Below are 11775 nucleotides of genomic sequence, written 5' to 3' on the forward strand. Positions count from 1 at the left end.
GGGCTATACGCCATGACGTCATCGCGCAGAATGACCTCCGCCACACCGCCCGCCGCAGCATTTTCTCCATCAAGCCGCTCAACTACCGTAAACTCAGCACGGAGAGGCATCTATCATAAACGACACAAACAGCGTCTTATCGGCTGACCGATCCAGCTCATCATCGGACATGGAAGCGGCGTCCTCCTCCTCCAGTCGGTGCAGGTAAGACCGATGAGGCTGGATGTTGGTGGAGCGGAGGGACATGAGCCCCGCGGTTGTCAAGGCTACCCTGTAGCCTAATCATATTAACGGAATATCAAGTGATTTTCAAAGCATTACGCCTGTATAATCAATTAATCTCGTGTGTTGTGCTATTTGAGAATCGTTTTTAGAAGCAATTAATTAAGGCAACTTTATTTTGAGGATCAGTAGATGTGGGGTTCCCTCCTACGATGATAGGCCACCTCTCACTCTGACGTAATCGTGCATGTTACAGGTGTTAGTCTCTACATATTTTATAAAGGCTGCTCTCTCCTAACATAATGAAGTGGAATTCCTCTTATAACGGGTTTGCCCGGGAATCATGTCGAAGTCTGTTCTCCCGTCGATATGTGTTCGACCCACATTTATCCCAAATTCTAACCAGTCGTCTTCAGAGGTGCTTCACCTGACCCCAAACTTACCTTAACCCCAACCGGTTATATCTGCTACACCATAACACTATTCTAACAAGTGGGGGACATTATTTGAGGGAGGAACAGACAGCCGGCTCACTAAACAGGCCAACACGTCGTGTTTCTGCTCCACAGATATCCTCGCAGCTTAGTAGCAACCCGGGATGATTAGGCTCGATTGTGTTTAAGGGGACCTGCTGTAGTATGTCTACCGAAACTGTGAGACGCCTACCCCTCCGCCCCTCCCGCCCCAGGCTGGTGCCTTCAAAATACCGGACCGGCAGCACCACGGACAGCTCCGCGCTCAGCTGGCTGCTGGTTAAACCTGTTCATTTACTGTTACATAATACAGTACATGGTGTGTTTTCAAAGACATGGATGACCTTTTTGATCATTAAAACATTCTGTGATGCAGGGTTTAGGCCTATAAGTCCTTTTTCAAGAGAAATAACTGTAAGAATGGAAAGAAAAACAATCAATAATGAATACATAAGCATTACTTCTAAAAGTAAAAATATACACTAAAATAATTAAATAAATATATATGGATACGAAAAGCATTTAATGATAAAAAGTTCCACCCATGTTTATCCCATTGAGTTAAATGGCTTTATATCCTCAAACAAAATTAGGAAAAAACTTCTTTACTTTTGGTGAAATTTAAGCTAAGAAGATAAGAAACATGAACTGTTATATGTCAGTATGTTTAATTGAAGTTAGGGTATGGTTTTGGTCCACTTTTGATCTTTAGGGGACATATCATATCAATAACAGTCAAGCCTTATAATGTACTGTGGCTAAGTACAAGTTTGGGCTTATTTAGTTTATGTTGCAGGTTTGGTCCTTGTCAAAATGTTCAGTGTTTAACCAGTTTTTCTAGTAGTTAGCTGTCAGTTTGCTCAGTCTATTTGGCTAATGTTGAGCAATTAAAACATTAGAGCAGGATAATCGATGTGAGATGTTATCAGTTTTCTGCTGAAATTTTTTTTTAATTGGGCTGTATAATCGGGCTGTATAATGCACATGACTGCTGATATCTCCTTGTTTTGTTTTCTTGGGTTGATGAATCATTGATTTAAAAAAACAAGTTGTTCAGTTGTCAGGTTGAGTGACCTCAGTTACAGTCATTCACAGACACAAACACTAGAAGTTACAGCAGTAATCTGTATGTCTATTTTAGGGTGTGTGTAACTGTGTCTAACGCTGCCATTACCACCTGAAGTATTATGTGAAAGGCAACTTCTGCATCTGACAGGCTGCTTATGACATCCATACAATTATGTCACAATTGTGTGTACTGTAGAATGAATGGATTACTTTGATGGTATTAGGATACATCTTCCAAAGTTTACAGAGAAAACAGAAACAGATCATCCTTTCTTTTTATATTGATTAATTATTCTTCACAGTCATTATAAACTACTGAGATATTTGGTCAGAGCATTATTCAAAGTTTCGCAAAAAAAATTGTCCTCAAAGTTCCTCACTTGGAGTTCAGCCTGTTCCAAGTACCAACATACCTCCTGTTAATGAAATGCTGTATGACCAACTCTTTTTTGAGTTAGAGGAAAAAATGTAGGAAGATTGAACACCCAAGGCTAGTCTGATCTAGCAGTCGTCTTAGATGGCAGCTCGAAAATGGGCTCAAAATCATCAGGCTGCAGATTGGTCTGGCAAAGGCTGCTTCCTGAAGTGTCACTGTGTTTTGATAACAAAGCTTGAGGCATAGAGGAAACATTAACAAGATTATAGCTTTACAACCACATTTATAACTAGACTTTGTATAATGTAGTACCTCTAGGCATTCCCCATCAGATCAACATCCCTGAATAATAATTTGACTGGTACATTTTGACAAAGGAAAAACTCATAAGTGTGTTGTACAATGTATTATTTATTCATAATTTTACACAAGGTTCCTTTTCATGTGCTTTTACTTTTAATATTGACATGACATTGAGCAATAGTTTGGCATGATGTTCAGAAAGTTAATTTGTCATCATCAGCAGTGTCAGCAGTCAAATATTCCAGTATAGGTTGTATTAAACTGTCCCTTTATCCAAACATGAAACAATGTGGAAACCAAAGTTGAACCAAACTGACTTTTCTTGTCTGCACTGTTTTTCTTGTTGCCAAAAGGTCAGTTTAACCTGTTCCTCTGCAAAACTCATTTAGATGTGGACAACTCTATGTTTACTGACGATTTACATATTCTGTTTTCAGTAAAGTCTTCTCCAGAGGCCTGTACTACAAAGCAGGATTTAGGGTTAGCGAGGTAACTTCATGTTTAACTCTGGGTTTTCAGTCCTACGACGCTGGTTCACTTCTTACCGTGGTTCATCACCATGGTAACTTGTGCTGAACAGCTAACCTGCTCCGGAGCAGATTAAGTTCAGAGGATCCAATCACAACCTGCCAACACTCCGACCACTGACCAATCAGATCACTGGAAAAAAATAGTCATCATTCCTACAAGATCCCGACATGGACAAAAGTCCTGAGTTTACAATAAAGTGACAAGTAAAAATAAGCAACAGCTGACAGTGTGGATGATTTTACACTCTGAACTCATCACTGCAGCTCAGAATAACATTAGACAACTGTGTGATGATAACTGGAAATGAAAACGAAATATTGTCTTTTATCAGAAAAATAATCCACACTGTTAATTGGCTCCCATGATTATAAATGCAACATTTGGGTCAGATAGACTCATCAGTCATTACTTTTCCACTCTTTGCTTCGGTAGCAGAAACAGTCTGACATTACTTTTAAGTTTCTTTTATATGTAATATATTCAGAATGGTTTCTTCATCATCCAACTAAATAGCAAAAAAGACTCTCTCTGTACTTAAGTCATATATAATAATTCCTACATGTATTTTAAGCCATAGCCTACTTTTAATAAGAGGAAATTATTGCTAGTGTTTCTACGTCTTGTCTGTTGTATGATTACAGGCTCGTTTACATTTCACTCGGTTGAATATGACTCTTTTCTGTCTCTTAAACAGAAGTTTTCTGTAGGTATTTGGTATCAATGTTTCATCTCATTTCATATGAAGTACTTCACTCATGGTTCTGATGATGTCGCTCATAATTAACAACCCCGTCTCTTCTCACGCTCGTAGCTGGATAGGAAAACCCTGGGTTGACTGAGCTAGTTGATAACCAGCTTCGTAGTAGGTTATTTGGACAGCCAATGTTAGGTTCAGTGAAGCCAGGTAACAAAAAGATATCCCGTTGAACTTGCTTTGTAGTACAGGCCTCTGGTTTTCTGAATGTAATATACTGTTTTGTGTACATCATGGTTTTTAGCCATGCTGTCTGCAACTGGGTCTGTTGATCTGTCAGTCCACCACTTTTCCATTAAATTTGGTACACACATTCTTGTCCCCCTCTGAAAGAACTGTAATCAATTTTGTGAACCCTTTTTATTTAGCACCATTATCACATCAAAATTTCAATCTGTCGAACACTTTGGTTAATGACCAAATATCTGCAAAACTACTGATGTTCCCATAATAAGCCTCAGCTGTACTTTGTATTTAGGGCTAATTAGCAAGTGTTAGCATGCTGACACACTAAACTAAGATGGGGAACATTGTAAAAATTATACCTGCTTGCACCGCTTTGAGCTAAATGCTAACTGCTATGTTTAGCTCACATGCTAAATGCTATGTAATAAATATTTTCCCTTCCACATTTCATTCATTTTCTCTACCTTACATCTATTGCTGAAAGAGACAGTGTTGTATGTTTCATTCACATTAGTTGGGAATTCGTTTATACTCATGCTCGCTCTCCTCAGACAGTCATAACTCTTAATTCTACAAATGAAAATGGTGATTAGTAATTATGATGTTTATTCCTTGGTGATAAGAATTATGAGAGTTATGATGATAATTATCATCAAATCATGCATCTAATTTATCACTATCTAAGCTACAGATTTCTAATATATGGCATTAATCAATATATTTTCCATTACTTTCAGCTACACTTATGAAGAGTACAAGGAGACAGCAGACTGGCTGCTGGCCCACACAGCGCAGCGTCCTAAAGTGGCCATCATTTGTGGTTCAGGCCTGGGTGGGCTGGCTGATCTGCTGGATGACAAAACTGCGTTCCCTTATAAGGACATCCCACGTTTCCCGACTAGCACTGGTAGGTTGTTTCTGTCAATTGCATTTAATCAAAACACAATGTTGAAACTTTATGAAAACTTACTGTGAGTGTTTTTACACTGTACAGTGCCAGGCCATATTGGTCAGCTGGTGTTCGGAAAGCTGCAGGGTCGTGAGTGTGTTTGCATGCAGGGACGATTCCACTTCTATGAGGGCTATAACATAAACACGGTAAGCTACACCATGTAAACTATATGTATTACCGCTTGTGGTACTTTTTCATTAGTCGGGCTATCAGACAGTTATTGCTATAGGTGAGCTGTAAACAACATCAACAGTTAACTGGTTTTGTAATAATGTATTAAGAAAAAAACTATACTGCATTGAGTCTTGGCATTATATTGTTTGTCTATTAGACTTGTTTACCTTCCTATTCATTGAGCTGGAATTACATTAGATCAAATTAAATTTGAATTATCAACAGTGGATGGTGCAGAGATGCAGACACATCCATTTGTCACTACTCTAAATTGCCTTGTGAGCAGCTTTTTGTCTCAATTTCTGTCACAAACCAACTTGCCTCTGCAAGCGTACAGTGTAACTGAGCTAAAGCTGGCTGTTTAAACTCTGACTTTGTCAATCACATCAAGAAAAACATTTACAGTTTCTGTAGGTGCAGTTTTTACTGATGACAGTAAAAATTGTGTCCTAGTGTAACTTGGGACTGGCCTTTGGCCTGTCATAGACATTGTTTCCTGGTTCCATTTTATTACCAGTTATTAACGGCTACAACAAAACCATAAAATGCAGTTTCATCCTTACAGAAATAGAAGGCTGGGTCCTGTTAGCACTTTAGACAGGAAACATACTGTATGCCTCAAGCTGAATCATCTACATACATGAAACTGAGCTGAACTCAAGAAGATTTGACTAAGCTAACAGAGGTAAATTGTCACCAGACAATGTTTATTACAAATATGCCATTAAGCTTTTCTGGGAAGTTGTGTTAGACTTTGTACACCTGTGAATGTTATATCCCTCAGATATTAGCATTCTCGGTGAAGTCTTATGAGACTACCTCACTGTCTGGTTATTGGTCCCAATTTCCAGGTGGTGCCCCTTTATTATTAATTCATATTAATAATTGTATTAATGTTACTAATGAATGGTTGTTTCTGTTCCTTCCTCCTTGTCAAGTGACATAAATAAACTTTAACCACAGAAAACTAGCTTAGCACAGAAAAGTATGTATTTCCACCTAAGAGCCTTTTGGCAAATCATTTAATACAGTCAATTTGTCATTAACAGCTTCCTGCTACAATTTAACTACTGACAGTTCTGCTATTACCTAGCTTACTAGGCTTACATTTCCATACTCAACAAGGCCACTTTTTACACCGTTCACCAAATATTATGCAAAACTTATATCAAACAGGCAAATGTTCCAAAATGACAGCACTGACCTTATCAAGAAACCAGGGTTCTTGAAATCATTTTTGCTCTAACTAGCAAAACACTTTCACAGGCAATTCAAGCTGTAGAGAAAAGTGAAATAGAAAAAGCAATTTCCAAATATGACTGCAGTGAAATGTAGCAAGTCATTTACAGGCCATCAGCTGCCCTCTAAAGGTTAGTGCAGAAGCACAGCTGGTTCAGTCATGCACAGTTCAACATCAACCTACAGTAATAAAAATCCTAGAGTCAATTAACATCAACACATAAAGAAGCTGGCCCCTATAAAAGATTGGCTTCTCATGTGATGTGTTTCCCTCTGTTGTTCCCAGGTGACCCCAGTCTTGTAAATGTCATTATAATAATCAAATTTATACCAAAGCAATAAAAGAACGACAGGCAGCATTACTCTCTGACACATACCATATTTGTTGCTTCAGGTGACATACCCAGTGCGAGTCTTCTACCTGCTGGGCGTGGAAACTCTGATTGTGACAAATGCAGCGGGGGGACTCAATGGCAGCTATGATGTGGGTGACATCATGCTCATTAAGGATCACATCAACATGCCAGGCTTTGCAGGGCAGAACCCGCTGTGTGGGCACAATGATGACAGGTACACCACAAACACATACATGCACCCAAGATACAGTATATAGTATATACCAGTGGTGGACAAAGTACACAACTACATTACTTGAGTCAAAGTATAGATACTCCGGGTCAAATATTACTCCAGTACAAGTGAAAGTTGTTCAGCAAAAATTTTACTTGAGTTAAAGTACTGGAGTACTTGCTTTAAAAAATACTTAAGTATTCAAAAGTACATTTTCTTTTTAATATCAACACATTGCTGTATTGTTGCCACAAAGCATTTACAGAACCTAATGACTCTGAAAACACTTACTGAGTCATTTTAAAGTACAGTATTATAAAAAATAAATAAAACAATTAACCTACCATAAAATCCCAGTTACACACCTCTTGCTTTATAACTGCCCAACAGCAACAGTGCTGTAAGCAAGACAAAAAAAACTACATCAATCTTTCTTCATTTCAAAAATCTGAAACATGGAATTCAGATATGACCATAGGTGCTCTGGGGAGGAATCATCATCTTTATCTGCGGTAGGCATCAACTTGACTGACAGCCTAGGAGTAGTTTACTGTGATTGGTTTTTCTTCTGTGACGAACACAGCGTATGGCCTATCGCATTTTAGAGAGGAAAAGAAAATTCATCTGCTGACTTCAAAGCTATAGGTACTGAAAACATGTACTTAAATAAAGTACTCAAGTAAATGTACTTTGTTACTGTCCACCCCTGGTATATACTAACTAAAAACTAACTATACTAACTTAGTTATACATGTTAGATTGTATACAATCCATCCTCATTTTTCATTTGAAACATGCAAAAATAATTCAATCTTGTTACTGTCCAGTGAAAATGTCAACATTTCTGAGAAACAGTCTTGCTTCCAAGGCAAGACTACAAATGTGAAACTTGTAAACTGGCAATATCTGTGTTTTCTAGTCTTTTGCTATGCCCCATTCATTCATTTAATGTCTCTTCAGGTTTGGAGTGCGTTTCCCTTGCATGTCGGATGCATATGAGCGTGATCTGAGGGCTCTGGCCAAGAAAACAGCAGAGGAGCAGGACTGCGGTAGCTTCCTGCAGGAAGGGGTTTACTGCATGCTGGCTGGACCAACATACGAGACCATTGCAGAATGCAAAGTCCTGCAGACGCTGGGGGCTGATGCTGTGGGTTAGTACAGCTCCCTCATGCTCTGTTAAAGAGATACTGACATGGTGTTGGGAAGCCTCTGAACAGTGTGTCTACAGCAGCAAGTGTACAGCTTACTGGCCATTTTTGCATGCATGACAGTTACGGTGCGGCTCCACTATATGCGACCAGTTCATATAAACTCGTATAAACTGCCCCGCCAGTCACACAGCCAGTAAACACAGCTGTTCAAAAAGTTGCTGGTGCTGCAGCTTGATTGGCTGTCTTGATGTGAGCACTGTTTGAATTTTTGAATTTGTCCCACCCTCTCGTCGCACCACCAGCTTAGTCCCTGTCACCAGGTATCCAAGCCTGCTTTTTGCAGCGAATTAGTTGCTTCCCATAGACCATGAATGAGTACGGATTTTGTCGCCAGTGACCTTTACATATGTTGAACCACAGCAACAGAGTAACATGTTACTGACTTAGTCACTGTCTGTAATTAAAATGGAAATGTTATAACATAGAATTATAAATTATAACTGTCAGTCTCAACATTGTCACTGATAGCAACAATGCAGTGGACAGTGCAGAGAAATTGAAAAAGAAAGAAGGAATTGAAGAGAAGAACTGAGATAACCCTGGTGATGTCATTGGGTTTATCTCTGTTTGGCTTACATAGATATTGCTAATTTATAACAGAAAGCGAAAGCGAAAGCTAACTGGGAGCATAGAATTTGAAAGACATGGGCATGGGCTGGTCGCTGTCAAGTTGCATTGTGGGAAATGTAGGATCTAGTCTTTTGTGCGCTTGATCCATACTATAGACTAAAAGTCAAAATATCTCGGCCTTTACTGCTTCATTTTTGACCGTTCTTTTTTTAATCTATCTCTTACAAGTCTCTGAACTTTATGGAAGTCTAATAATAAATCACAGGAATGTCACATATACATATATTTATATAATTAAATGTCATTTGAATATGTGCTCAAGCCTCAGGACATACAGTACCCAAAATATCCTCATGTGGCTAAGTCATATCATTGCACCTGAAACAGATTTCTTCTTTCTGTCTAGGTATGAGCACAGTCCCAGAGGTGGTGGTGGCTCGTCACTGTGGCTTGCGTGTCTTGGGTCTGTCGCTCATTACCAACAAGGTCGTGACAGATTATGACAGCAGTGAGAAAGCAAACCATGAGGAGGTGCTAAGGACCACCCAACGCCGAACCCAGGACCTCCAGAGGCTTGTCAGCAACCTCATCACTAAGATCTAGTACCTCAATCCAAAATCTGCTGGCACAAAAAAAAAAAAAAAAGATTTCCAGCCTTTAACTTGGTTACTGGTGAAATGACAATTATGATATGGCTTGGTATGTGCAGGTGGTGAGTTGTTCAAGTTGGGGGTATAGGTTATTACTCTCAATCAGGTAATGTGGTTAACTGGGTGACTGAGTGAGTGAGAATGTTTTAAGGTGGAGATCAGAGTAAAGAAAAAAATGTTTGTGAATGTCAAAATGGCACTGAGAGGAATGTCCACAGCTTTTAATGTATGTTGATGATGTAAGTGGCTAGTTTGCTATTCAGTGCTACCACAGCAGGACTTTCACAAACTAAGAAATGAAGCCTTGATCCAGTCCCAATGAATTAGCTTCATGGAGAACTTACAGTCTGAGATGCTTGTCGAAAAACAAGCCGACGAAAAAATGATGTTGACAGTCAAATATTGTGACAGCTAGCTAAATTTGTTCATTATCGGTATAAGGGTATGTATAAATCAAAGAGCAACAATTAGCCAGTTAGTCATTAGTGAAAAAATTTTAATGGAAGACAGTGGTTTTGTTTTATTTGTTTTGAGTTTGACAATTTTTGGCTTAGCACTGTCCAATCCTTTGAGTCAGGTAAAGATAATAGGTAAATCATGTTGGAGAGCGGGACTAAGTGGCTCGTGTGAATCATGAGATCTGGAAACCAGGCTATGGAAACGTGGCGAAAGTAGAATTTGTTTCAGAATGAACGACTTGTATTTGAATCCAGATCTAGAATATTACGGTGGTTAAGATCATGACTTATAACACAGTATACTATTCCCTTTTGAAATGGCCATGGTCTTATATGCCCCAGTTGATAGATCAATAAACGTGATAGGGATACAGCGATGTCCATTTTACAACCCCCACCGGTATGTATCTCTATCTTGCAGTAGTGCTGGAGGGTTGTTGGGGGTATCCTCACATATTCTGTTAGGTCTGGAGTGGCAGCATATAAAAAGACAGGGACCTCTCAAATGGCTGATGACCAAATACTTGAGTCTGTCTAAGCAATATCATGAATATAAAACAGTTTTATGGACACATTCAATGTTAAGATATAATGAGACAGTTGTTGTTTAGAGATTATATTATTCATTAGGACTGAGTTGTTTGTTTTGTTTTTTTTTTACCTCATCTTTAGATGATTGTCTATCATTAAGCTTTACATATAATTACTTACAACCGTTCAGTTCAGCCTGGTGCTTGTTAATTGATACCCTCCATTCTTTATACTTAAATTTGTTATATGAATACATGCTATACTGTATATTTTATTAGCCTTTGGCAAGAGCAATTTATACAAGGTGTATTCAGAGGACACTGCATTTATGGGTTGGTCTTGACATGTTAGTGTAGGGCTAAAGGAAACAGCCTATTCCTATTTGAGCAGGGTTAATCCATGTCTTCGAAGTGAATTCACATTATAATAGCTGCTAAGAGAATATAGAATAATTCTTGTGATCAAACAGGATCATTGGGAGCAATTGGCACCTATGTTTCTTTATTTTGTGATTGCTTGTAATTATTGATGCACAATAAATATGTATTTTAGCTATTAAATTTAAACTGAATATATTTACATTCCTCTATAACTGAATCAGAGTTATTATTTATTTTTGAAGTAGGCAAATCACTTATTTTAACTATCTAATGTATTATTGATAAAAGGATATGAGAAAATGATTTTGCAGGCACAACAGTCCTCTTTGATTTAGATCATTGGATTAATCTAAAAAAAAATCTAATGTATCACAATAAAGCACACTATAATCTTAAAGAAATACCTAAGGTCAAAGGCTAATCTGCTCAAGCAGTAGTGATGTATGGGGGTTTTTCTGTGGTGGATGGCGTTTGGATCAAAGTTATTTGCACACACACACAAGACCACAACACTGTAATATCTGGAAGGGCTATCATACCAAGTCCTGCAGTTTTCAATCTCTCTGTGCTGATCTGGAACCTCCTGCCAGGTTCCCTTCACCGTCTTATTCATTAGAGCTGGAAAGGCCAGAGAAATCCTAGATCAGCAGTCTACCTCTTAGACCATTTGTATCAGGCTAAACATCAAGATGCTAATGGAAGTCTTAAAGGGGAATTCCACTCAGAGCGAAGCCTGCCATCATCAAAATGTAAAATCTGGGGTTTCCCCATACATATACTCCTATATTATATACTACTTATATATACAGTATATACTCTGTACTAAGGCATATAATCTCCAAAAAAAGCCTTAAGGATGCATCTATTACTACCATGTTTGCCATTTTCCTGTATGGGCATAACTCTAAATTTTGCATTTTGTTCCATTGTTAGTCTTCTGTTTTCTGGTTTGTGAAGTCTTCCTCATGTTTGTTTTATGTAGTGTATGCTTCATAATATTTACTGTATCCAGGTCTCAGGTTAGAATCTAATTCACTTATATGACAAATCTGCAACGTCTCTATTGACTTGAAACAATTCATTTTCACACAAAATGTTGCTACTGTCAAATAAAAACTTGCCTTTGA

General features: G+C 38.4%; 1 protein-coding gene across 1 annotated transcript; it reads left to right on the forward strand.

The window, feature by feature from the left end:
- Positions 1–11775, forward strand: pnp6 (purine nucleoside phosphorylase 6). Its single transcript, XM_042410909.1, has 6 exons — positions 1–204; positions 4651–4820; positions 4908–5011; positions 6673–6848; positions 7809–7999; positions 9036–11775. Exons 1-6 carry the CDS (start codon positions 170–172, stop codon positions 9230–9232), a joined length of 873 nt encoding a protein of 290 aa, XP_042266843.1. The 5' UTR covers positions 1–169; the 3' UTR covers positions 9233–11775.

Source organism: Thunnus maccoyii, chromosome 5 (genome assembly GCF_910596095.1).
Source record: "Thunnus maccoyii chromosome 5, fThuMac1.1, whole genome shotgun sequence".
NCBI classification, from domain to species: domain Eukaryota; kingdom Metazoa; phylum Chordata; class Actinopteri; order Scombriformes; family Scombridae; genus Thunnus; species Thunnus maccoyii.

Excerpts from the sequence above, each read along its gene's own strand:
- pnp6 (XM_042410909.1), top strand. The coding sequence starts at position 170 with ATGGAAGCGGCGTCCTCCTCCTCCAGTCGGTGCAG. Across the intron at positions 5,012-6,672 it reads AGGGCTATAACATAAACACG|GTGACATACCCAGTGCGAGT; the intron begins GTAAGCTACACC and ends TTGTTGCTTCAG. Across the intron at positions 6,849-7,808 it reads TGTGGGCACAATGATGACAG|GTTTGGAGTGCGTTTCCCTT; the intron begins GTACACCACAAA and ends ATGTCTCTTCAG.